Genomic DNA, 25,207 nt, shown 5'->3' with positions numbered 1-25,207 from the left:
CCTTTCCCAATTTGGAACCAGTCGGTTGCTCCAAGTCCAGTTCTAACTGTTGTTTCTTGACCTGAATACAGATTTCTCAGGAGGCAAGTAAGCTGGTCTGGTGGTAAGAGATTCCCATCTCTTTCAGAATTTTCCACAGTTTGTTGTGATCCACACAGTCAAAGGCTTTAGCATAGTCAGTGAAGCAGAAGTACATGTTTTTCTGGAATTCGTTTGCTTTCACTGTGATCCCACAAATGTTGGCAATTTGATCTCTGGTTCGTCTGCCTTTTTAAAATCCAGCTTGTACATCTGAAAGTTCTTGGTTCACGCACTACTGAGGCCTGGATTGAAGTACTTGAGAATTACCTTGCTAGCATGTGAAATTAGTGCAGTTGTATGGGTTTGAATATTCTTTGGCATTGCCCTTCTTTGGGATTGGAATGAAAACTGACCTTTTCCAGTCTTGCAGCCATTGCTGAATTTTCCAAATTTGCTGACATATTGAGTACAGCACTTTAACAGCATCATCTTTTAGGATTTTAAATAGCTTCACTGGAATTCTGTCACCTCCACTAGCTTTGTGTGTAGTATGCTTCCTAAGGCCCACTTGACTTCATACTCCAGGATGTTTGGCTCTAGGTGAGTGACCACACCATCGTGGTTATCTGGATCATTAACACCTTTTTTGTATAGTTTTTCTGTATATTCTTGCCACTTCTTCATAATCTCTTCTGCTTCTGTTAGGTCCTTGATGTTTCTGTCCTTTCTTGTGCCGATCCTTGCATGAAATGTTCCCTTGGTATCCCTAACTTTCTTGAAGAGATCTCTATTCTTTCCCATTATATCATTCCCATTCTATTGTTTTCCTTTATTTCTTTGCATTGTTCACATAAGAAGGGCTTCTTATCTCTCCTTGCTATTCTCTGGAACTCTGCATTCAGCTAGGTATACCTTTTCCTTTTTCCCTTGTTTTTTGCTTCTCTTCTTTCCTCTGCTATTGTAAGGCCTCCTCAGACAAACACTTTGCCTTCTTGAATTTCTTTTTCTTTAGGATGACTTTGGTGACCATCTCCTGTGCAATGTTATGAACCTCTGTTCATAGTTCTTCAGGCACTCTGTCTACCTGATCTAATCCCTTGAATCTATTCATCTCCTCCACTGTATAAACATAAGGGATTTGATTTAGGGCATATCTGAATGACCTAGTGGTTTCCCCTACTTTCTTCAATTTAAGCCTGAATATGGAATGAGGAGTTCATAATCTGAGCCACAGTCAGCCCCAGGTCTAATTTTTGCTGACCGTATAGAGCTTCTCTATCTTCAGCTGCAAAGAATATAATCAGTATGATTATTGTCATCTCTCACATTGTTGAAAGGTGTTTGCTATGACCAGGGTGTTCTCTTCACAAAACTCTGCTAGCATTTGCCCTGCTTCATTTTGAACCCCAAGGCCAAACTTGCCTGTTACTCCAGGTATCTCTTGACTTCCTATTTTTGCATTCCAATCCCCTATGATGAAAAGGACATCTATTTTTGGTGTTAGTTCTAGAAGGTCTTGAAGGAATGGTAACCACTACAGCATTCTTGCCTCGAGAACATCATAATCAGTATGAAAAGACTATAGATTAGGGGTACTCTTTTTAAACAAAAAATGCTTTCGGGAAAAAACTTTAATCATAAAAGGTTATTTTTGAAGTGTGATGCTCAAACAATCTTTTATACTATGGGTTACCATGGGAAAAATGATATCGATATCCTTAAATGTTATGAATTAATAATGTTAAATATTTAGTCTTTTATTTTAGATTAAAATTGATGTATGATATGATTTAATTTATACATAATAAACTGATCCTATATTTTAATACTTAATTGTACCTATACTTTCGTGTATATATATTTGTTGTTGTTGTTCAGGTGCTAAGTTATGTCCGAGTCTTTGCAACTGCATGGACTGCAGCATGCCAGTCTCCGCTTTCCTTCACTGTCTCCCAGAATTTGCTCAGATTCATGTCCATTGAGTTGGTGATGCTATCTAATAATCTCATCCTCTGCTGCCCCCTTCACCTTCTGCCTTCAATCTTTCCCAGCATCAAGGTCTTTTCCAATGAGTAGGCTCTTTGCATTAGGTGGCCAAAGTATTGGAGCTCCAGCTTCAGCATCGGTCCTTCCAGAGCAAAATTAAGAGTTTAAAAAGGGAGGTGCAAAGCTTCTCTGAAGAGAGAAGTCTTGGAACTTCTGTCCATTGTCTTTATGTACTTGGTGTGCGCTCTTTGCCACCAAGATCTGCAGTGACCTCTCTGCAAGAACCAAATCAAGCTGCTCTTCATTCAACGGATTGGATCTAACTGAGTATGGGTTTACAGTGCTCCTGACCCTAGAACTTGCTATCTTCCCAGAGACCAGAGTAGCCTGGTCTGACACCAGGACTTTTGATTTGCATTATATAGTGGTGAATCAAAAATGATACGGTGATACTAAGATTACTGTTATGAGTTTGGGTTTGGAAGCTTGGAGAGTTTGAGTTTCTCCTAAACCCTTGCCTGCAATTAGTGTAAGTTGGGGCCAGAGGAAGCAATGTCTTAGATTTGGAGAAAACACCTCTGTAGTTTCCGGTAAGGGTGGAATTGTACACTAGGACACTAAGTTATGTGCATTGATAGTTCAGTTTTTTTTCATGCTGAAAACTAAGGATAAAAATGACCAATATTAGCATTACCATATGATACACAATTTGGGGTTTCAAATAACTGTAATACTGTGGTAAATATTGTACCATAGAACCTTGTTATTTCCAATGAAATTAATTTAGATTTAGAATTTTCTGGTTGCTTCATGTTTCTGAGATTTCTGGTTGTTTTCTGTCAAAAACTCTTATAACTAAAATATGAAACTCTCTATGAGAGAAACCTCATTTCAAAGTAATTAAGTTCAATTTGCATTCATTGAATTTTTTATATTTGCAAGAAATCTACATGAAGCATATTAGTCCATATTAAGCTCCTGCTTCAATTCCAACTAAACTCTCGAAGTACAACAATTTTGTTATCTTTTTCTGCTATACATAGAAGATTGAGAATAAAAATTATTTAGCACATATGCATATTTGTCCAACTATGATTATTCATTTTTACTTAGCAAGTTCCTTTACAATTGAAATGCTACATATATGTTTTACTTATTCTAGAAGAGTTCCTTTCCCTTTCTTCCTTTCAATAATCATGCTAATTAAAATATTGAGCACTTCCACTAGCAAGATTTTTAGTTAACTAGAATTTAAAAATGTACAAGTCTCAATCAAATACTAATACATTTAAATTTGCTCAGAAAGCAATATTAAAAGGTTATTTTTTAAAGACTATTTTGTAAACAGATCCAAATGAGTTCCTGAACAGACTTGGAATACATCAGTCCTTAGTGCTGATATAACCACTTTTATATATAAAATAATATCAATACTTTAGAGAAATTAGAGCATGGCTCTTAAAATAATTCTTACCTCTTTGTATTAGTGTCTGAATATTAGGAAGTAATTCTGACCATGGTATAAATTCACATTGCTGTATATCCACAAAATATGCAAAGATAGAATGTTCACCATTTGGAAGGTTGATACCTACATTTGAAAATGATAAATAAATAGAGTCTCATTCATGGAATGTTTAACTAAAAATATGATCTCTATTTGAAAGATATGATTGTTTGAACAGAAATAATAATTCTTCATTAAAGGTATAACCAAACACATAAAATAGGCCTATCATCTTTCCTTCTAATCTTTAATTGTATAAAAGCAAAGCTTTATTATCTCTGACTTATTTTGGATCCAGAAAGTAAGATGAATAATTCATTATCTGATATTGTTTGAAATCTTACCCAGAAGTTATGATTATTATCATGTGCTGTATATTATTCAGTTCAGTTCAGTTCAGCCACTCAGTTGTGCCCGACTCTTTGCAACTCCATGGATTGCAGCATGCCAGGTCCATCACCAACTCCTGGAGTTTACTCAAACACATGTCCATTGAGTTGGTGATGTCATCCAACCATCTCATCCTCTGTCATCCTCTTCTCCTCTTGCCTTCAATCTTTCCCAGCATTAGGGTCTTTTCAAATGAGTCAGTTCTTCGCATCAGGTGGCCAAAGTTTGGAATTTCAGCTTCAGCATCACACCTTCCAATGAATATTCAGGACTGATTTCCTTTAGGATGGACTGGTTGGATATCCTTGCTGTCCAAGGGACTCGCAGGAGTCTTCTCCAGCATCACAATTTGAAAGGATCAATTCTTTGGTGCACAGCTTTCTTTATAGTCCAACTCTCACATCCATGCATGACTACTGGAGAAACCATAGCTTTGACTAGACAGACCTTTGTTGGAAAGTAATGTCTCTGCTTTTTAACATGCTGTCTAGGTTGGTCATAACTTTTCTTCCAAGGAGCAAGCGTCTTTTAATTTCATGGCTGCAATCACCATCTGCAGTGATTTTGGAGCCTAAGAAAATAAAGTCTCTCACTGTTTCCATTGTTTCCCCATCTATTTGCCATGAAGTGATGAGATCAGATGCAATGATCTTAGTTTTCTGAATGTTGGGTTTTAAGCCAACTTTTTCACTCTCCTCTTTCACTTTCATCAAGAGGCTCTTTAGTTCTTCTTTGCTTTCTGCCATTAGAATGATATTGTCTGCATATCTGAGATTGTTCATATTCTTCCCGGCAATCTTGATTCCAGCTTGTGCTTCATCCAATCCAGTATTTCTCATGATGTACTCTGCATGTAAGTTAAACAGGGTGACAATATACAGCCTTTGATGTACTCCTTTCCCAATTTGGAACCAGTCGGTTGTTTCATGTCCAGTTCCAACTGTTGCTTCTTGACCTGCATACCGATTTCTCAGGAGGCAGGTCAGGTAGTATGGTAGTCCCATCTCTTTCAGAATTTTCCACAGTTTGTTGTGATCCACAAAGTCAAAGGCTTTGGCATAGTCAATAAAACAGACGTTTTAGAAATGTTTTAAAGATATTTTTCTGGAACTCTTGTTTTTTTGATGATCCATCGGATGTTGGCAATTAGATCTCTGGTTCCTCTGCCTTTTTAAAACCAGCTTGAACATCTGGAAGTTCACGGTTCACGTACTGCTGAAGCCTGGCTTAGAGAATTTTGAGCATTACTTTGCTAGCATGTGAGATGAGTGCAACAGTGCAGTAGTTTGAGCATTATTTGGTATTGCCTTTTTTGGGGACTGGGATGAAAACTGACCTTTTCCAGTCCTGTGGCCACTGCTGAGTTTTCCAAATTTGCTGGTATATTGAGTGCAGCACTTTCACAGCATCATCTTTTAGGATTTGAAATAGCTCAATTGGAATTCCATAAACTCCACTAGTTTTGTTCATAGTGATGCTTCTTAAGGCCCACTTGACTTCACATTCCAGGATGTCTGGCTCTAGGTGAGTGATCACACCATTGTGGTTATCTGGGTCATTGTTTGCAAATAATTGTTCATAGTATTCCCTTATGGTTATATTGTTGTTGTTATTGTCAGTTGTTATTTCTCTTCTGTAATTTCTTATTTTGTTTATTTGGGCCCTATCTCTTTTCTTCTTGGTAAGATTGGCCAGAGGTTTACTGATTTTTGTTTATTCTTTCAAAGAACCAGCTCTTGGTTTTGGTGATGCTTTATTATTGTTTTTCTAATCTCCATTTTATTCATTTACTCTTTGATTTTTATTTCCTTCTTCTGATGATGTTAGATTTTGTTTGTTTCTTTTTCTAATTATTTTAGATGATAGGTTAGTTTGAGATTTTTCTTGTTTTTTGAGGAAGACCTATATCACTATGCATCTTCCTCTATGAACTGCTTTTGCTGAACCCAATAGGTTTTTTATAGCAGTGTTTTCATTACCATTTGCCTCAAGGTATTTTTTAATTTCCTCTTTGATTTCATCATAGATCCATTGGATTTGTAGTAGCATTTTGTTTTGCCTCAATATAATCCTTCTTTTGCTCATTTTTCCTTGTGGGATTAATTTCTAATATTTTTGTGATATGTGGTCAGAAAATATGCTTGAAATAATTTTTATCCTCTTAAATTTGCTGAGGCTTGTTTTGTGTCCAAGTATATGGTCAACCCTAGAGAATGTTCCATGTGCACTTGAAAAGAATATGTATTCTGGTTTTTCTGCATGTAATGTCTTGAGAATATCAATTAAGTCTAACTTTTATTTTATCATTTATTATCTCCCTTGCTTTATTGATTTTCTGTCTGGAAGATCCCTGTCCACTGGCATGACAGGGTATTAATGTCTCCTATTATTATTTTATTTCTGTCAGTTTCTCCCTTTATTTCTGCTAATACTTGTTTGATTTTTGTGGGTGCTCCTATTTGGGGTGCATATATGTTAATGACTGTAACATTCTCTTCTTGTATTGATCATTTTATCGTTATATAATGTCCTTCTTTATCTTTATGGCCTTTTTAAAAAAGTTTATTTTGTTTTATATGAACATTGCTATCCCTGCTTGACATTTCAGTTTGCATGAAATATACTTTTTCATCCCATCATTTTCAATCTATGTGTGTCCTTTGCCCTAATGTGGGTTTCTCATATCTGTATATCTGTTTCCTTCTTCAGATTTGGAAAGTTTTCAGCCATAATCTCTTTTTCAAAGTTATTTTATACTTTTTAAAAAAGAAATTTATTTTTAAGTGATTGGTGATTGGTTTACAATATTGGTTTGATTTCTGCCATACATCAACATGAATTAACCATAGGTGTACATACGTCCCCTCCCTCTTGAATCTCCCTCCCTCCTTCTATCAGCCATAATTTTTTCAAATACATTTTTTATTCCCTTTTCTCTTTTTCCTCCTCCTGGTATTCTTTCTATGTATAGAGTGGAATGCATTATATTATTCAGTAGGTCTCATATACTGCTTTAATTTCTATTTCATTTGTCTTCCCTTTGCTCTTCTGACTGAGTGATTTCCATTATTATTTTGAATGAAAGAGGTCACTTTTTCATTCTTCTGCTTGGTACAGTTTGCCATCATTGCCTTTAGCTCAGGTTTTGTATTAGAAAATGAGTTTCCAAATTTTAATTGGCCTCTGTTTGTAATTTTAGTTCCTTTTACAGTAATCTGCATTTCTACTAATAATCTTTCTTAACTCCTTCAGTATTTTCATTAACTTCTTTTTGAACTTGTGATTTGGTAGACTGGAAATACCTGTTTCATTGTTTGTTCTTTCAGAGGAATTATCTTGATCTTTTAATTAGGAGTGGTTCCTCTGCTTCTTCATTCTACTCATATTTCTCTGACTCTATGAGTTTAGGAGAAATAGTTATGTACTGTGGTCTTAAAGGTCTGTTTTTAATGTGAGAGTGTCCCCATGTAGACTCTATGAGTCTAGTAATTTTTGTTAGAGGCTGTTTTTAGTATGAATGTCTGCTTTCTCTTTATTCGGTGTATGCTGGACATTATCCCCCTGATAGGGGTTATGATTGGTGTTGGGATGGCCAGAGCCTACACTGGATGTTGAGCTGGGCCTCCTCCTTGTTGTGCAGTTGTCCCAGTCCTATTAGGGATGTTAGAGTGTACTTATTTAACCATCTTTTACCACTAATCTTCACATTTAAAATAGACGAGCTAAATAAATATAAATCCAATGATGAGTTTCAAATTAACATTTTGAAGTATGCATAATTGTGACTTTTCCTTCAGAACTTACCTATTTGTGCATTGCTTTCAAATAATTCACGAACAAGGTTGTCAAAATCATAAGTTACTCTTGCAGGTGAATCAGGTTCCGAACTTGGATAAAATATTATATCATCTTCATGTTCATCTTCACGTTGTAAAGTTCCTCCAAATGCCCAAGTAAATGCAAACACAAAAAGCTTTTGAATTGTTTTTTTCAATTTAATAGGATTTTTCTCCATGGGCCATGCATTTTCATCCCTGTGGTAGGTAGATGTGGAAAGATTAAAACTTTAATTTGTGGAAAATTAATTTGTGGAAAATTTAATTTAATTTTTATTTAATAAATAATAATATATAATATATATAATAAATAAATAATAAATGATTTAATATTTAATTAAAATTATTTAATTTTAATTAAATTAAAATTTAATTTGTGGGAAAATGTGGAAAGACTTAAAACTAAAAGATTAAAACTGTTAGAAAGCAGTCCAGCAATTTATTGCACTACCACATCAAAATTTTGTTACTAAAATTTTTTACAGTTAAGTATTAACATGGAAGTTTTAGAGTTAATGTATAATTTACCTTTGCTAAGTCATGTAAATTATACACTGACACTATTTTTATTTTTGAAGTACCATATGTGTAAAAGATTTGTAGTCAAACTTTATTTCAGGTAATAAATGACATTCACTTTTATTTTAGGTCAATTTGTTGCTTAAGAGTTCATCTGTCTCTTAGGAGAGAATCTGATAAGTCTCCATTTAATGTAGAAAGACATAAATGAATAGTCATTCACTCTGTACTCTTCTCAAACAAGTCCAAAGGTTGATTGAAATCAAATTGGCTAAAAGCAGGCAGTGTGAATCTGGGGCGAGTCTTCTCCAGTCTGGGTCAACCCAGGTTATCTTGGGCTGTGGGACTCTCAAATAACATAGTGATAACACCAATGATGATGGGGCTAACCAAAAGATTTGGGCCTGATTTCAGGATATTTTGAATGGTTAAAGATTTAGTTTTCATAAAATTACTTTTAAATTATGAAAATCCTAAAAATGTATCACTGAACTTTATTGGCAATTTTTAATGTATAATGCATGTATATAGTCCTATCTGACATTTCTCCTCACATGTAAGAGTTTGTTCAGCAAATATTTTTTTGAATTTCTACTATAGCTCAGTTACTCTGAACAAAACAAATATGATCACTTATTTTGGAGATAAGAAAATGAATACCAAACCATGATATGTGTAAAGAGTAAAGAGTCAAGCATACTGTGAAGAATATTAGTAGAGATAACTAATTTAAAGTTTGCGAGTCAGGGAAGACTTCTTTGAACAAATAACAGTTAAATTGAGACCTGAAGAATGAGTACAATTTTGAAAAATGTAAGAGGAAGAACATTTTGAGGAGACATACATATGTGAAGACCATGAGGTGAAATGGTTACGACAAGTTTGAAGAACTGAAAAAAAAAATCCAGTGTCTTTGAAACATACCTAACTAGTTGAAAAGTTTAGGCGATAAGTCTGGAGATATAGGCAGGGGATTTTTAAGCTGTGCCAAAACTTTTCTCCTTCCACTCTAAATGTAATGCAAAGTTATTAAATGGCTATAAAACAGAGGAACATTCTAATTTATGTTTTTTAAAAATCAGACTCTTGCATATAAATACCAGGAGACACACACAAGAATTATCACAATAATATTTGTAAAAACCAAAAAATGGAAAAAAAAAACAACCTACACTTTGTTGTTGCTGCTGTTCAGATGCTAAATCATGTCTGACTCTTTGTGACCCCAGAGACTGCAGCACGCCAGGCTCCCCTGTCCTCCACTACCAAAGTTTGCTCAGATTCATGCCCATTGGGTTGGTGATGCCATCTAACCATGTCATCTTTTGCTGTCCCCTTCTCATTTTGCCTTCAATCTTTCCTATCATTAAGGTCTTTTAAATGAATAGGCTCTTCTCATTAGATGGCAAAAGTATTGTAATCAGTCATTCCAGTGAATATTCTTGGGGTTGATTTCCTTCAGTATTGACTGGTTTGATCTTGAAGATCAACGGACTCTCAAGAGTCTTTTCCAGCACCACTTTTGAAAAGCATCAATTCTTTAGCACTCAGCCATAAGGTCCAACTCTAACATCCATACATGGCTACTGGAAAAATCATAGCTTTGACTATATGAATCTTTTCCAGCAAAGTGAAGTCTCTGCTTTTTAATATGCTGTCTAGGTTTGTCATAGTTTTCCTTTCAAGGAGCAAACATTTTAATTTCATGACTGCAGTCACTGACCTCAGTAATTTTGGAGCCCAAGAAAAGAAAATCTATCACCTCTTCCACTTTTCCCCCTTCTATTTGCCATGAAGTGATGGGACCAGATGCTGTGACTTTAGTTTTTTTAACGTTGAGTCTTAAGCCGGCTTTTTCACCGTCCTCTTTCAGCCTCATCAAGAGACTCTTTAGTTTCTCTTCACTTTCTACCATTAGAGTGGTATCATCTACATATCTGAGGTGGTTCATATTTCTCACAGCAATCTTGATTCCAGCTGTGATTAATCCAGCCTGGCATTTCTTGTAATGTACTCTGCATAGAAGTTAAACAAGTAGGGTGACAATATACAGCCTTGACATACTCCTTTCCCAATTCAGAACCAGTCAGTTGTGCCATGTAATGTTCTAACTGTTGCTTCTTGACTTGCATACAGGTTTTTCAGGAGACAGGTAAGGTGGTCTGGTATTCCCATCTCTTGAAGAACTTTCTACAATTTGTTGTGATCCACACAGTCAAAGGGTTTAGCATAACCAATGAAGCAGAAGTAGATGTTTTTCTGGAACTCCCTTGTTTTCTCTATGATCCAATGAATGTTAACAATTTGATCCCTGGTTCCTCTGCCTTTTCTAAATCTACCTTTTACATCCAGAAGTTCTCAGTTCATGTACTGCTGAGGTCCAGCTTAAAGCATTTTGAGCATAATCTTACTATCATGTGAAATGTCTGCAATTGTTCAGTAGTTTGAACATTCTTCAGCATTGTCTTTGGGACTGGAATGAAAATTGATCTTTTCCAGCCCTGTGGCCATTGCTTAGTTTTTCAAATTTGCTGACATATTGAGTGCAACACTTTAAAACCATCATCTTTTAGGATTTTAAATAGCTTAGCTGGAATTCTGTCACCTCCACTAGCTTTGTGTATAGTAATGCTTCCTAAGGCCCACTTGACTTCACACTCCAGGATATCTGGTTCTAGGTGAGTGACCACACCATCATGGTTATCCAGGTCATTAAGACCTTTTTTGTGTGTGTAGTTCTGTATATTGTTGCTGCCTCTTCTTAATCTCTTCTGCTTTTGTGAGGCCCTTATCATTTCTGTTCTGTATTGTGCCCATCCTTCCATGAAATTTTCCTTTGATATCTCCAATTTTCTTAAAGAGATCCCCAGTCTTTCCCATCCTATTTTCTTCCTCTATTTCTCTGCACTGTTCATTTAAGAAAGCCTTCTTACTTCTCCTTGCTGTTCTCTGAAATTCTGCATTCAGTTGAATATATCTTTCCCTTTGCCCTTTCCCTTTTGTCCTTTCTTCTCTTGCCTTTTGCTTTCTCAGCTATTTGCAAGCCTCCATAGACAACCACTTTGTCTTCTTGCATTTCTTCTTCTTTTGAATGATTTTAGTCACTGCATCCTGTACAATGTTATGAACCTCTATCTGTAGTTCTTCAAGCACTCTGTCTACCAGATCTAATTTCTTGAATCTATTCATCACCTCCACTGTGTAATCATAAGGGATTTGATTTAGGTCATAATTAATGGCCCAATTTAAGACTGAATTTTGCAATAAGGTGCTGATGATTTGAGCCACAGTCGGCTCCAGGTCTTGTTTTTGCTGACTGTATAGACTATTGTCTTTAATAATTGTCTATAATGTCTTTAAAATGTTGTATAAACCATTCAACATTACAGTAATCAAAGTCTATGGCCCAACCACTAATGCCGAAGCTTAAGTTGACTGGTTCTATGAAGTCCTTAGAACTAGCACCAAAAAAAATAAAATGTCCCTTTCATCACAGAGGATTGGAATACAAAAGTAGGAAGTCAAGAGATACCTGGAGTAACAGGCAAGTTTGGTCTTGAAGTACAAAATGAGTTGGGCAAAGACTAACAGTTTTGTCAAGAGAACACACTGATCATAGCAACACCCTTTTCCAACAACACAAGAGACAATTGCACATAGATGTCACCAAATAGTCAAAACCTATGCTTATAAATGGACAAATTGTGACATATTTTCACAGAGAAATATGCAGTGAAAATGAATGAAGACCCCCTACATGTACAATGGATTAATCAGCAGGACATAACATTGAACAAAAATTCAAGTCACAGAAGAACATAGTGATTCCAGTGAAGTTAAAATGTGCAAAGTTGAAACATATACTGCTTAGGAATATATTAATAAACATAAAATTCAGTATAGTAGTTATCTCAGATGATGGGATGGCATATGGTTTAGATAGGTACACTAGGAACTTCAAAGATAAACCAGTACTTCTTTTTAATAACTGAGTGGTATGTATATGAATGTTTGTGTATTATTATTTATATCTTGCACATACTTTATAAATATCCTTTTATGGCTACTTGCTATTTAATAAAAATTAAAAATAATATATGGTTGTCATGTTAGATATGGACTAGAAAACTGGAAAAATTTAGGAGGTTATAGCAACAGTAAAGGAAAGAAATAATAAACTTTTGGTCTAGGATGCTGATGATCAAGATATAGATAAAGGAATGAATTTGAAGGCAGAATTGACAGGTAAAAAAAATATTTACAATGTTCTATCATTTAAAAGCAAATGTGGTATAAATGTCTCAGGATCTCATAATGAGATATAGGAAAGCCTCAATAGTGAAACCCTGTCCTACAAAATGGCAGAATTGTGGGGTGAGCACAACTATATCACTATAGTTTCTATAATTATTGAGCATTTACTCTATACCAGCTACTACTCTAAATATCTGACACATCACAGCATTATTCCAGTTTTATTTATAAATGAAAAAAATCAGAGATCAAAAATATTTAGTAACTTGTTCAACATTTCTCAGCTCATAAAGGACAGATTCATAAAATAAATTCACATCAACTTTATTCCACTCTCAAACATGTAGTGTCTGGACAAACGTATTCACATTATTTAGATAACTTACCAAAATCTGGTGATCTTGTATTAAATATACAGAGACTCTAAACTGGGATAAAATAAATTTAATTGAATTTTGATATTAGGAAGTCACAGATTATTGGTTTATTGACAGATAATCCTGTTTCTATTAGAGTTTTGGCACTTAGTAGTTAATAAAACATATCTTTGGATGAATGTAGCTGACCTGTTTTCCATATCTTTGAATTTGACAGAAACCTTTGAATGTGAAATTATCTCCTCAGATGAAATGTCCTTCAAATCTTCACCTTAAAAAAGAAAGAGAATTTTCCCACAATTAACAACAGACCTAAAATTTAGCTGATTAGTTAATGAGGTGTTACCTTTAACATGGGCTTCCACGGGGGCTCAGCCATAAAGATCCACCTGCAGTGCAGGAGCTGCAGGAGACACAGGTTGGATCCCTGGGTCAGGAAGATCCCCTGGAGGAGGGCACGGCGACCTAATCCAGTATTCTTGCCTGGAGAATCCCATGGACAGAGGAGCCTGGTGGGCTGCAGTTCACAGGGTCACAAAGAGTCGAACATGGCTGAAGTGACTTAGAACACACACATGCAACTTTGACCACTGTTTACTTTGTGAACTGTCATAGAACATCCTTATTTCACATCAGTATCTTAGACTTATCAGACCAACTAGTTATCTTATCCCATCAAAAGTATGTTACTTTTTCTAAGATGAGAGGAGCAGAGAATGTATCTGCAGTTGTTGAATTGGTTACTATTTATTTGAAGAACAAATCTGTACACATATGTTCTTCATTCTATTCTAGCAACTTTTTGTAAGTTTGATTATTCCAAAATAAAAACTTTAAAATATTCAGGTCACCACCATCAAATATGGTGTGCATTACAAAGTAAATAATAAATGAGTTCTAATACATGAAGCATTAAAAAAGAAAGCTTTATGCTTACAAAGAAAAATATATCAAAGTAAACATCACACAGGTATAGTTTTTAGTTGTTTCTTTTCTATTCTCCATCATTCATTTTTTTCTCAAGTCACCCATTTCACAGAGGAACACAAACAGTGAATGATTATTCATTATTCCTTTAAGCTTTTTTTCTTTTATAATATTTGTCTTCTTTATACTAAAATAACATAAGGAACTTCCAGGAGAATGAACACAGGAAGATGCTGGAAGAGTGATGCTCTCAGAGAGAGATGGAAGCTTCCCACTCTCTTCCCCTGTGCTTTGCGCATTTCTCCCACTTGGCTGTTCCTGAATTATATCCACTGTAAGAAATAGGTGAATGGTGCTCTTGAGTGCCTTCTGTGAGTATCATTCACACGTATTCTGGGGACACTTTCTTCAAAGGACCAGAAAGCATCCAGTTTAATCCCAAATTCATGGGGTTGTTGCAGACCAGATACTGCTTGTCTCACTAAGACAAGAGGTAATCCATCATTGAGTATGAACTGTCAATTCTCTGTGTCTATGCTGTCAAGACTCACAAGTATAAGATGGGATCCTTGCTTACTTCCTAACCAGCAAGATAAGACATGTGGAACCTTCTCCATAGAAAGAAATCTAAAGGGAAATGTGTCATTGCAAAGGCTGAAAGTTATGTTGTTTTTATCAGACTGTGGAAGACTCTACACTCACATTTGAAAAATTACTGTTTAAAACAGTACAAACTGATCAGGGGTTTGTGGGGTGAGAGAGGGGGAGCAGTGTGGAATTGTGGGAATATCCCTAGTCTGGGAGATAGAACTCATGGATTTTGAGCCCATCTGGAAAATTCTTAAAGAGATGGGAGTATCAAACCACCTTACTTGTCTTCTGAGAAACCTGTATGCAGGTCAAGAAGCAACAGTTAGAACCAGACAAGGAACAATGGACTAGTTAAAAATTCAGAAAGGAGAATGACAAGGCTTATATTGTCACCCTGATTATTTAACTTATATGCAGAGTACATCATGAGAAATGCCAGGCTGGATGAATCTCAAGCTAGAATCAAGATTGCCAGGAGAAATACCAATCTCAGATATGCAGGTGACACAATCTTAATGGCAGAAAGTGAAGAGGAACTAAAAGCCTGTTGACAAAGGTGAAAGAGAGTGAAAAAGTTGGCTTAAAAATCAACATTCAAAAAACTAAAATCATGGCATCTGGTCTCATCATTTCAAGGCAAATAGAAGGGGGAAAAGTGGAAACAGTGACAGATTTTATTTTCCTGGGCTCCAAAATCACTGTGGACAGTGACTGCAGCTGAAATTAAAAGACGCTTGCTCCTTGGAAGAAAAGCTATGACAAACCTAGACAGGGTATTAAAAAGCAGAGACATCACTCTGCTGACAAACACCTGGATAGTCAGAGCCATGGTTTTTCCAGTAGTCATGTACATTCGTGTGAGTTGGACCATAAAGAAGGCTGGGAGCCAAAGAATTGATGCTTTTGAACTGTAGTGCTGGAGAAGACTCTTCAGAGTCCCTTGGACAGCAAGGAGGTTAAACCAATTAATCCTAAAGGAAATTAACCCTGAATATTCATTGGAAGGCTGATGCTAATGATGAAGTTCCAATACTTGGGTCACCTGATGTGAAGAGTTGACTCATGGAAAAGACCCTCATGCTAGGAAAGATTGAGGGCAGAAGGAGAAGGGGTTACAAAGGATGAGATGGTTGGATGACATCACCGACTCAATGGACATGAGTTTCAGCAAACTCCAGGATATTATAAATGACAGGGAAGCAAAGTAAATGACAGAAGTTGCAAAGAGTCAGACACAACTGAGCAACTGAACAACAACAAATGTGCCAAAAATGTTTCTTTTTCTTCCATCTTCAATATTAAAATGGTTACACACACAAAAAGGCTTAAAGATTTATATGATCTGAAGAGAAACCAGAGTATTAAATAGGTACATAAAAATTCAGTTGTTTTGATAAGTTTTTTGAAAATGCATGCTCTTATGACAGCTGTCACAGTACAATCTAACAAAAAATTTTAAATTAAAAGATAATTAAGCACAGAAAAAACAGAACAAACTTTTTGGCCAACCCCCAAAATGTTTTTTTCCTTTCTCCCTAGTTTAAGTTACTCAAGAAAATGTTTGCAGTTCCCTTTGGAGAAGGACTAGTTACTATTTTGTAACTACTTTCCATGACTGTGCAGAGGGTCCCAGCTTCCTCTATTCAGTGAGTTCTGTGCCTGAAAGCCATGTCAGGTTTGGAAATAAGCAACGGATCATGACTTTTTACTGAGGCAGCTACCCTCAGCCTTCTGGTCATTCATCCTTGACTTCTTATAACACAAGCTAATGGGCCTAGTTCGTTGCCCATATATTTTGCTCCTGCTGCTGCTGCTAAGTCGCGTCAGTCGTGTCTGACTCTGTGTGATCCCACAGACGGCAGCCCACCAGGCTCCCCCGTCCCTGGGATTCTCCAGGCAAGAACACTGGAGTGGGTTGCCATTAGAGATACTATATTATACTAACCATCTTAATAACTCTTTGAGAATCATCTCTGCTCCTTTGCCTACTGCTGCTTCTAGTTATGCTGTGGTTTGCTAACTGGAAAAGGGAAGAACAAGAGCCCATTCAGAACCATGAGGAGACGGGGAAAGAGAAAACCTAAATATTCTCCTCCACTTTGTCTCCCATTCATGGCAGTATTCAGTTCTCTTCTGTTCAGGGTTTCTGTTTTCCCTCACAGGAACCTTAGCCATCTTGTCACCCCAGGGATTTCACACAATTTCTTTAATTCAATAGATCCTAACTGGGTTGGGGTTTTGTGCTAATTTGCCATCTCATCAGGAATCAAATATGGCTTTTCTGGTGGGTCAGCTGGTTAAGAATTTGCCTGCAATGTTACCCTTCAGCACTTATAGATGATATCAATTTATTGATATACTCTTTTATAAATGATTTTTAATTTGTTTCATGTGCAAGTCTGCTATTAGTTCAAATGGACTGAAAACTTCTGGCTTTCCTTTCTTTCTTTTATAATTGAATAGAAGGTGATAAATAACTGACATTGACTAAGATATATCACTGATATGACTTAGGGGCAAAAACTCACGTAGTTCAAAGATTCCAGTTTTACTCATGAACTCGAAGAATGCATCAAGAATTCTGCAGAGAGTTGTAACAATTGTTATGTCTTGTACAGGAAATGGCTGAAATTTCTGATGTTTCTTTATAAACTGTAGTCCATCTGTGACACTACTTTTAATCATGAATTCAAGACAATCCACTTCTGATTTATTCATAATTTTAGAATTTTTCAGAAGCCATGACTTAACATAAGGCTCCCATCCCAGATCAACAGGATTCTAATAATAGAAAGTACAAGGTATTTTAATATAAATAAATAAAATTACAGTGTCCATCTACTTTCTTACTATCTCTTTATTTCACTACTGCCCCTGCCAAATAATGGTTTAGAATCAGCATTCATTAAAGGGCAAGTGATCAAAAACACCTTAAAGAATTACTCTTCCTGATTTTAACCACAATCCTACACAACAACAAGCAACTGGAGGATTATGTACAGGGAGCTGTGTTGAGGCTATGCACATGTGGTAAGAGGAACTGCTTACCCAGAAAATCAGCAGTCTAATTTAGTGGTTACATTGAGCTAAGGAGATTAGAACATAGGGCTAATCATGGTTAATAATTAATTTCATGTGTAAGGAACATTCATTCTTTGCTGTATCTTCTATTCCTTACCACTGCATTGGTAATGCATTTCATAAGTCCTGAGAGTCATGGGGGGGGGGCTTCCCAAGTGGCTCAGTAGGTAAAGAAATCGCTTGTCATGCAGGAGATGCAGGAGACTCGGGTTCAATCCCTGGGCCGGGAAGATCTCCTGGAGAAGGGCATGGCAACCACTCCAGTATTTTTACCTGGAGAATCCCATGGACAGAGGAGCCTGGTGGGCCACAGTCCATAGGGTTGCACAGAGTCGGACATGACTGAAGCAACTGAGAATGCATGCAAGAGTCATAGAGTGGGCATGAAAAGCCTTCAGGGCAAACGTTCCTCGATTGGAAAAATAATTCCTATCAAGTAACTTAACCTATTGAAAGCACTACTTACGCACGGTTGTGGAAAATACTGACATTCCAGTTACTGAGTGGATCGACTAAGCATATTAGTAACAGTAGTAATTAGCATTTGTATTTACTTCTGGGTTAGGAGGCTTTGCTGCTGCTGCTAAGTCACTTCAGTTGTGTCCGACTCTGTGCGACCCCATAGACAGCAGCCTACCAGGGGACATAAAATTTCATAACTACTAGGATAGCCCTGCTGAATCCAGAGGAAACAAAATAAACATAAAATGCTACAGATAATGACTAAATAATAAATTTTCTTTGTTAAGAAATTTGTATTAGAAACTTACCATATAGACCATTGCACATCGGCTGACAATAGCAGGACTAGCTTGAGCTAGACTGTCCACTTCAAAGATCACTCTGATTTTACTAGTCAAAGTTATTCTCTCGCTGTTTGCTAAGCACAGCGTCCTAGTGTCATCTAGCATAGAATTTAGATTTTCTACCCAGAAGTTATCCACTGGACCATCTAAGACAATCCACTGCCAATCAAAGTCTGGAAAGAAAAATATTTGTAATGTAATTGAGAAAAACCTCACTTTCCTCTCCTTACAATCTTGCTAATTTTTCTTTTAATTAAAAAGTACTTTCTAATTAAGATGAAGAATGATGTCCTAGAAAAGCCTAGAATGAATGTGCTTAAATGAGTCTCATATATATTAATTGTGAATATTCATAACACATACTTAGCAATACTTTAAACATTGTTTTGGTATTCTTAGTTTGCTGAATTGTATAATTAACCCTTAAAATTTGAATTAGAAGATCCATGAATCTAGTTTTTCCATAACAATATGGTTTGTTTCCCCTTTCAACCCAGGAATATTTTTTGGATATGCTGCCTCTGGGAAATAAAGGGAAATAGGATGTCCTTTGAAGAAAGAATCAAGTAGACAGATGTTAAGAGTATTTCACTTGGGGAACTCATTTTCTTCACTTTGCACACTCTACAGCCAGCACATTGCTACACAATATTAGAAAATCTATTGGTCAGGATACATGGATCATTATAGAGATTAAAAAAATAGTTAAACACCTGAAATACAAAAACATCCCAGAAGAACAGGAGCGTAGAGCTGGGATCCAGACAGCCTGCCTTGGGCTGAAATAACTGCCTTGGGGAATGTCTCAAAACCCGATGAAAGAAATATTATGCTCAATCATTGTACTCTCCCACATTGAATACCAAAACTGATACACAAAATTCAGGAACCCTAAAAATGTAGAAACAATAGCAGAAATCTCTTTCAAAGTCAGGAGCATAAGTATACTACTGGTGGATATGTCGATATGACGTTCACCATGGAGTAGAGAAAGCCATGACTGGGGCTTCTGCAGTAGACTGCTGGCTCTTTTGGAGCAGGGATCTTTTCATGTATACTCTCTGTCCCCCTGGCACATAGCAAACTGGCAGATAATGGGTGTACAATTCATTTTAGATGAATATGCTTGGGTTGTATGATTTGGCCTGGGAATGTTTAGATTGTCTGAAAATACTATTGTAGGTTGCCACTGCTACTTCTAACCTGATATTTATTCCTACCTTTAGTATCTACTTGGTTCTTGTGAGATATTAATGGTCATTTGTAAAATGAATGGGCTATGTAAGTGCTAGCATTTACATATATAATTATATATGTACACTAACATATACAAGTTTTAAATAAACACATGAGGAAAAAATAAATGGTACAAGGACAAAATATCACTCATCAAAAATGTTTTTAAAGGTGTAAATAGAGCTCATGTTGGTTCAGTCTTTCTTCTATGTTAATCAATAATCTTTGCTGAATTTATTAATAATACTTACTTTGACTTTCTGGAATTTTAATATCTTTCTCCATCTCCTTCTCAAAAATATGATAATCAGAATCTGCTGCATCAGAGAAATCAAGCTTGAAAACCTAAAATATGTAATCAATAATGTTTAAACTTTTATTTGATCATACTTTTGTACTCAAATGGTCTATGTCAATACACTTTTTTGAGTAATAAAAATATAAGAGGTTTTGCAGCTGAAAGGCCAACATGTAACCAGCACAGTATAATGGAATTGAGTTATGACTACTGATCATTTTCTTTCAGAAAATTCTTTTATTTTAGTTGTTGTTTTCATAAAGATAGTACGTACTTTTATAATATTCAACTACTACAGCAAAGCTCAGAGAATAAAGAAAAAGTTCTCTAAACTGCCACCACCTATTAAAAAAAAAGATAGTTGACATTTTGGTGTATGTTTTTGTTAGACTTTCCTTCATGATGGAGTTTTTATATTTTAAGGGACATAAAAATTACCTGCAGCATTATTAAATTCTAACACCTCAACTTTGGAGATTCAGATTGAATTGGTTTGAGATGGACCCCAAGATTTCCATTTTTAATATGCTCCCCAGGTGATTCAAATACAGGTTGTTATCACGTCAATCTCTGAGGAATTCTGATCTTCATTATCTGGGGGTGCGGCGGGTGCGGGTAATGACCTATTTACCTCCCCAGTGAGGCTGAGTATGATACCATCAGCTGACTGGCGCTGGCTTCCTTTACCACCCAGTGTAGAGAGAAGACCAAACTCTAGAGCCGTGCGAGGGGCACAGTAAGGCTTCTAAAGAGAGATACCAAACATTGGTGTCAGCACCATGTTTCAGTCAGGTCTTAGCAATGCAACAAACAATAGTCAGGTGCTTCTAATTCCCAAGTCTCATTGCGAAGAAGAAAAATAAATCCAAGGCTATTTCCAATTATTTTTCCTATTACAAAATTCTGCAATTATCATACCTGTAGATAAGACATTATGCTCTACTCCATTTTTTCCTCTCTAGATAGATTTTTTAAAATGTGAAATTGTGGGTCCAACATTATATATTTTAACCTTTAATAAATTCTACTAAATTTCAGTCAGACACAACTTAGTGACTAACAACAACAACTAAAATTCTTTCTGAAAGTTTGTGGCAATAATGCTCCATCAATGTGATGAAAGAATGTTTGTTTCTTCACATTTTTGTTAACACTGAATGTTTTAGCTTTCAATATTCTTAAGTACTGATAATTCAATGAGAAAAAAATGTGTTTATCATTGTCATACTTTTTATTCTTTTTTGTCTAATGCTTAGCCTGAACGTCTTTACATATGTCTATTGGTAATTTTTATTTTTCTATCAATTTTATACTCATAGCCTTTCCTCATTTCCTTATTTAGTTGCTTAATCATTTCTTATTTATCTTTGAAGTTCTTTTTTTATATTAGGAATATCAGCTCATTGCTTATAATATATACTGTAAATATTTTCTTCCAGACTGTGGTTTGTTTTAATGTTGCTTGTTGCAATCACTGAAAAAATATTTGCTCATTTATATTTGCAGTCAAATGCTTTTATCTTTTTATTTATAATTTTTGGGTTCCAATATTAATTATTTCCTAACTCTGAAACTATGTCCCTCAATTTTATTTTAATTATTTTACTTTATATTAATTAATTTAGTTTAATTATTTCATCTGGAGTTTTATTTCTGTGTAGGGAGTGAAGTAAAAGTCTTTCTATTTTCACACAGTAAAATGGAAAATTATATAGACAGTGGATTAAATAAAAAATGCTTTTCCTGCTGATTAGAATTATTACTTTAGCTTCATACTAAATTCCTATCTATGTTGAACATGCTTCTATTTATTTCCATTTCTCTATTAGTTCCATTTCTGTGTGAGTGCCTTACTATTTTTTAAATTTTTTCAGGACTTGAGTACAATCTTTTCTTTTTACTTCTTTACACTATACACAAAAATTAACTCAAAACAGACCAAAGATCTAAATATAAAAAAATTATAAAAATCTTAGAATAAAACAAGAGACAGTCTTTTGACTTTGAATCATGCAAAGTTTTCTTAAGATATGATACCAAAAGGAAAAGTGATAAAAGAAAAAGTTGATTGGATTTATAACAGTTAAAAACTTTTGTGTTTCAAATGATACCATCAAGAAACTAAAAAGACTCACAGAATGGGAAAAAATTATTTGTTAATTGTATAAGGAATTTGGTGGGGCTTTCCCGGTGTCTCAGCGGTAAAGAATCTGTCTGTGATGCAGGAGACCTGGGTTTGATCCCTGAGTTGGGAAGATCACCTGGAGGAGAACATGACAACTCACTCCAGTATTCTTGCCTGGAGGATCTCATGGACAGAGAAGCCTGGCGGGCTACGATCCATAGGGTTGCAAAGAGTTGGACATGACTGAAGCAACTTAGCACACAAGCAAGGAATTTGATAAGGGACTTATATCCTGAAGATATTTTTAAAAATTCTTAAAACTCTATTAATTAAAAGATAGATAGTCAAACCAACAAGAAGATACAGTAATTGTAAATATATGCACCTAACATAGGAGCACCAACATAGAGCAAATGATAACAAATGTAAAGAGAGAAATTGACAGTAATGCAATAGTTTGACACTACACTTACATCAATGGACAGATCATTTAGACAGAAAATCAATAGGAAAATGTGTTTTGTGTGTGTGTCTAGTCACTCAGTCATGTCTGACTCTTTGCAACCCTTTGGATAGTAGCCCGCAGGCTCCTCTGTCTGTGGGAATTTTGAATCAAGAACACTGGAGTGAGTTGCCATTTTCCTCCTCCATGGGATTTTCCCAACCTAGGGATAGAATTGGTGTCCTTTGTGTCTCCTGCTCTGCAGGTGCATTCTTTACCAGCTGAGGCATCAAGGAAGCCCAGTAGGAAAATATTGGTCTTAAGTGATACATTAGACCAATGGATTTAATAGATATATAGAGACTATTTCATCCCAAAACAGCAGAATTCACATTCCTTTCAAGTGCACATGACACTTTATCCAAATAGATTACATTTAGGCCACAAAACAAATAACAATACATTTAAGAAGATTTAAATAATACTTAGCATCTTTTCTAACAACAACAGTGGGAAGGAGATGAATTATCCAATTGTGTCAGAACAATTTTACATTTGGGAAAAAATTAAGTTAAACACATACAACAAAATAAATTATATTAATACACAGATGAAAATTTAAAAAGTTTATTATATGTTTGTTATTAAGCAACCAGTGATATAACAATAATATTAGAATAGGGAAAGGTGTTACTGAAAAGTTAGGATGTACAAAAGAATATATTGTAAACTTATTTTCATTGATTGTCAAAAATAAGTATAGCACAGATGACAAACACATTTTTAATTCTTTTAAACATACCATTCTCATATCAATGTGAAAACAGCAATAATACAACAAATTTTATTTCCTTAGGACAAATTACTAGGAACAGATTTCTAAATCAAACAAAATGACAAGTTAAAACTATCAATATGTATTTCCAAAACTACCACCAGACATGTACAAATCTCTACTTCACAGTCTTATAATTATGGAATATTAGTTCTCTATTTCTAAAAAGCTTTTCGTAATCTGCTTTGTTTCAAATATTATCTTTTTTGTTATTACACTTTAGTATAGGGTAAATATGGAGAAGGAAATGGCAACCCACTCTAGCACTCTTGCCTGAAGAATTCCATGGATGGAGGAGCCTGATAGGCTACAATTCATGGGGTCACAAAGTGCTGGACACGACTGAGTGACTTCACTTTCTTTCCTTCTATAGTTCCTTTTGGAGAAGGAAATGGCAACCCACTCCAGTGTTCTTGCCTGGAGAATGTCATGGACGGAGAGACCTGGTGGGCTGCGGTCTATGGGGTTGCAAAGAGTCGGACACGACTAAGCAACTAACACACACACACACTCACACACACATAGGGTAAATACAGTATATAGTAAATGAAATTCACTACTAATCTGTACTTATTACTAATGAGAATATAAACTTACAAGGTTTTTTTGCTATTCATATTTATTCTTTGATGAATTTTGTATTAAATAGTTTACACTTTTAACTGAAGCATTTTTGAATCTCATTAGTTTGGAAGTTATATTGGTGGTGCTGGGATCATTAGGTTATCCTCTACTTACGCTTAATCCACTGTGTTTTTCTTTAAAAGCAAGTATCTTTAACTTCATTTTATCATTTATTAATCATTTTAAAACACAATGGGAATGTAAATTGGTACAGTCACTATGGAGATCAGTACGGAGTTCCTTAAAAAACTAAAACTAAAACTACCATATGACCCAGCAATCCCACTCGTGGGCATATACTTAGAGGAAACCATAATTCAAAAAGATATATGCACCCCAATGTTTATTGCAGCACTATTTCTAATAGCCAGGACATGGAAGCTACCTAAATGTCCATCAACAGAGGAACAGATAAAGAAAGATATGGTACATATATACAATGGAATATTACTCAGCCATAAAAAACGCCATCTGCAGCAACATGGATGGACCTAGAGATTGCCATACTGAGTGAAGTTAAGTCAGAAAGAGAAAGACAAATATACGATATTGCTTACATGTGGAATCTAAAAAACAGTGCAAAATGAACTCATCTACAAAACAAAAATAAAGTTACAGATGTAGAGAACAAACTTATAGATACCAAGGAGGGAATGGATGGGTGGCATGAACTGGGAGACTGGAATTGACATATATACACTACTGTGTATAAAGAGATAACTAATGAGAACTTAATGTATAGCACAGGGAACTCTACTCGGTGCCCTGGGTGAGCTAAATGGGAAGAAATCTAAAAACAAGGCAATACATTTATCTGTATAACTGATTCACATTGCCGTACAGCAGAAACTAACACAACCCTGTAAAGCAACTGTATTCCAATAAAAATTAATTAAGAAAACCCCAACAATCCACAAGGTATATTTTCTGCTTTTTAATAGCTCATTGCTTTTCCCTTTTTACACTGATCATAGTAATTTTAAATTTGAATCAGTTCTAATGAGATGGATGAAACTGGAGCCCATTATACAGAGTGAAGTAAGCCAGAAAGATAAAGACCAATACAGTATACTAACGCATATATATGGAATTTAGAAAGATGGTAACGATAACCCTATATGCAAAACAGAAAAAGAGACACAGATGTATAGAACAGACTTTTGGACTCTGTGGGAGAAGGTGAGGGTGGGATGTTCTGAGAGAATAGCACTGAAACATGTATATTATCAAGGGTGAAACAGATCACCAGCCCAGGTTGGATGCATGAGACAAGTGCTCGGGGCTGGTGCACTGGGAAGACCCAGAGGAATCGGGTGGAGAGGGAGGTGGGAGGGGGGATCGGGGATGGGGAA

General features: G+C 35.6%; 1 protein-coding gene across 1 annotated transcript in view; it reads right to left on the bottom strand.

Annotated features, from left to right (window-relative positions):
• DNAH14 (dynein axonemal heavy chain 14) overlaps window positions 1-25,207 on the bottom strand; it is a 388,841-nt gene that overhangs the window by 142,556 nt on the left and 221,078 nt on the right. Inside the window, exons 38-43 of the mRNA XM_043922886.1 lie at window positions 19,783-19,876; window positions 18,260-18,468; window positions 16,937-17,189; window positions 13,080-13,161; window positions 7,709-7,938; window positions 3,482-3,598 (exon numbers count right to left, since the gene is read on the bottom strand). Of these exons, the coding sequence (XP_043778821.1) occupies window positions 3,482-3,598; window positions 7,709-7,938; window positions 13,080-13,161; window positions 16,937-17,189; window positions 18,260-18,468; window positions 19,783-19,876 (985 nt within the window). The remainder of the gene's footprint in view (window positions 1-3,481; window positions 3,599-7,708; window positions 7,939-13,079; window positions 13,162-16,936; window positions 17,190-18,259; window positions 18,469-19,782; window positions 19,877-25,207) is intronic.

This window comes from Cervus elaphus, chromosome 14, assembly GCF_910594005.1.
Source record: "Cervus elaphus chromosome 14, mCerEla1.1, whole genome shotgun sequence".
NCBI classification, from domain to species: domain Eukaryota; kingdom Metazoa; phylum Chordata; class Mammalia; order Artiodactyla; family Cervidae; genus Cervus; species Cervus elaphus.
The sequence above is the reverse complement of the archived record's forward strand: the minus strand, read 5'-3'. Positions and strand labels throughout refer to the sequence as shown.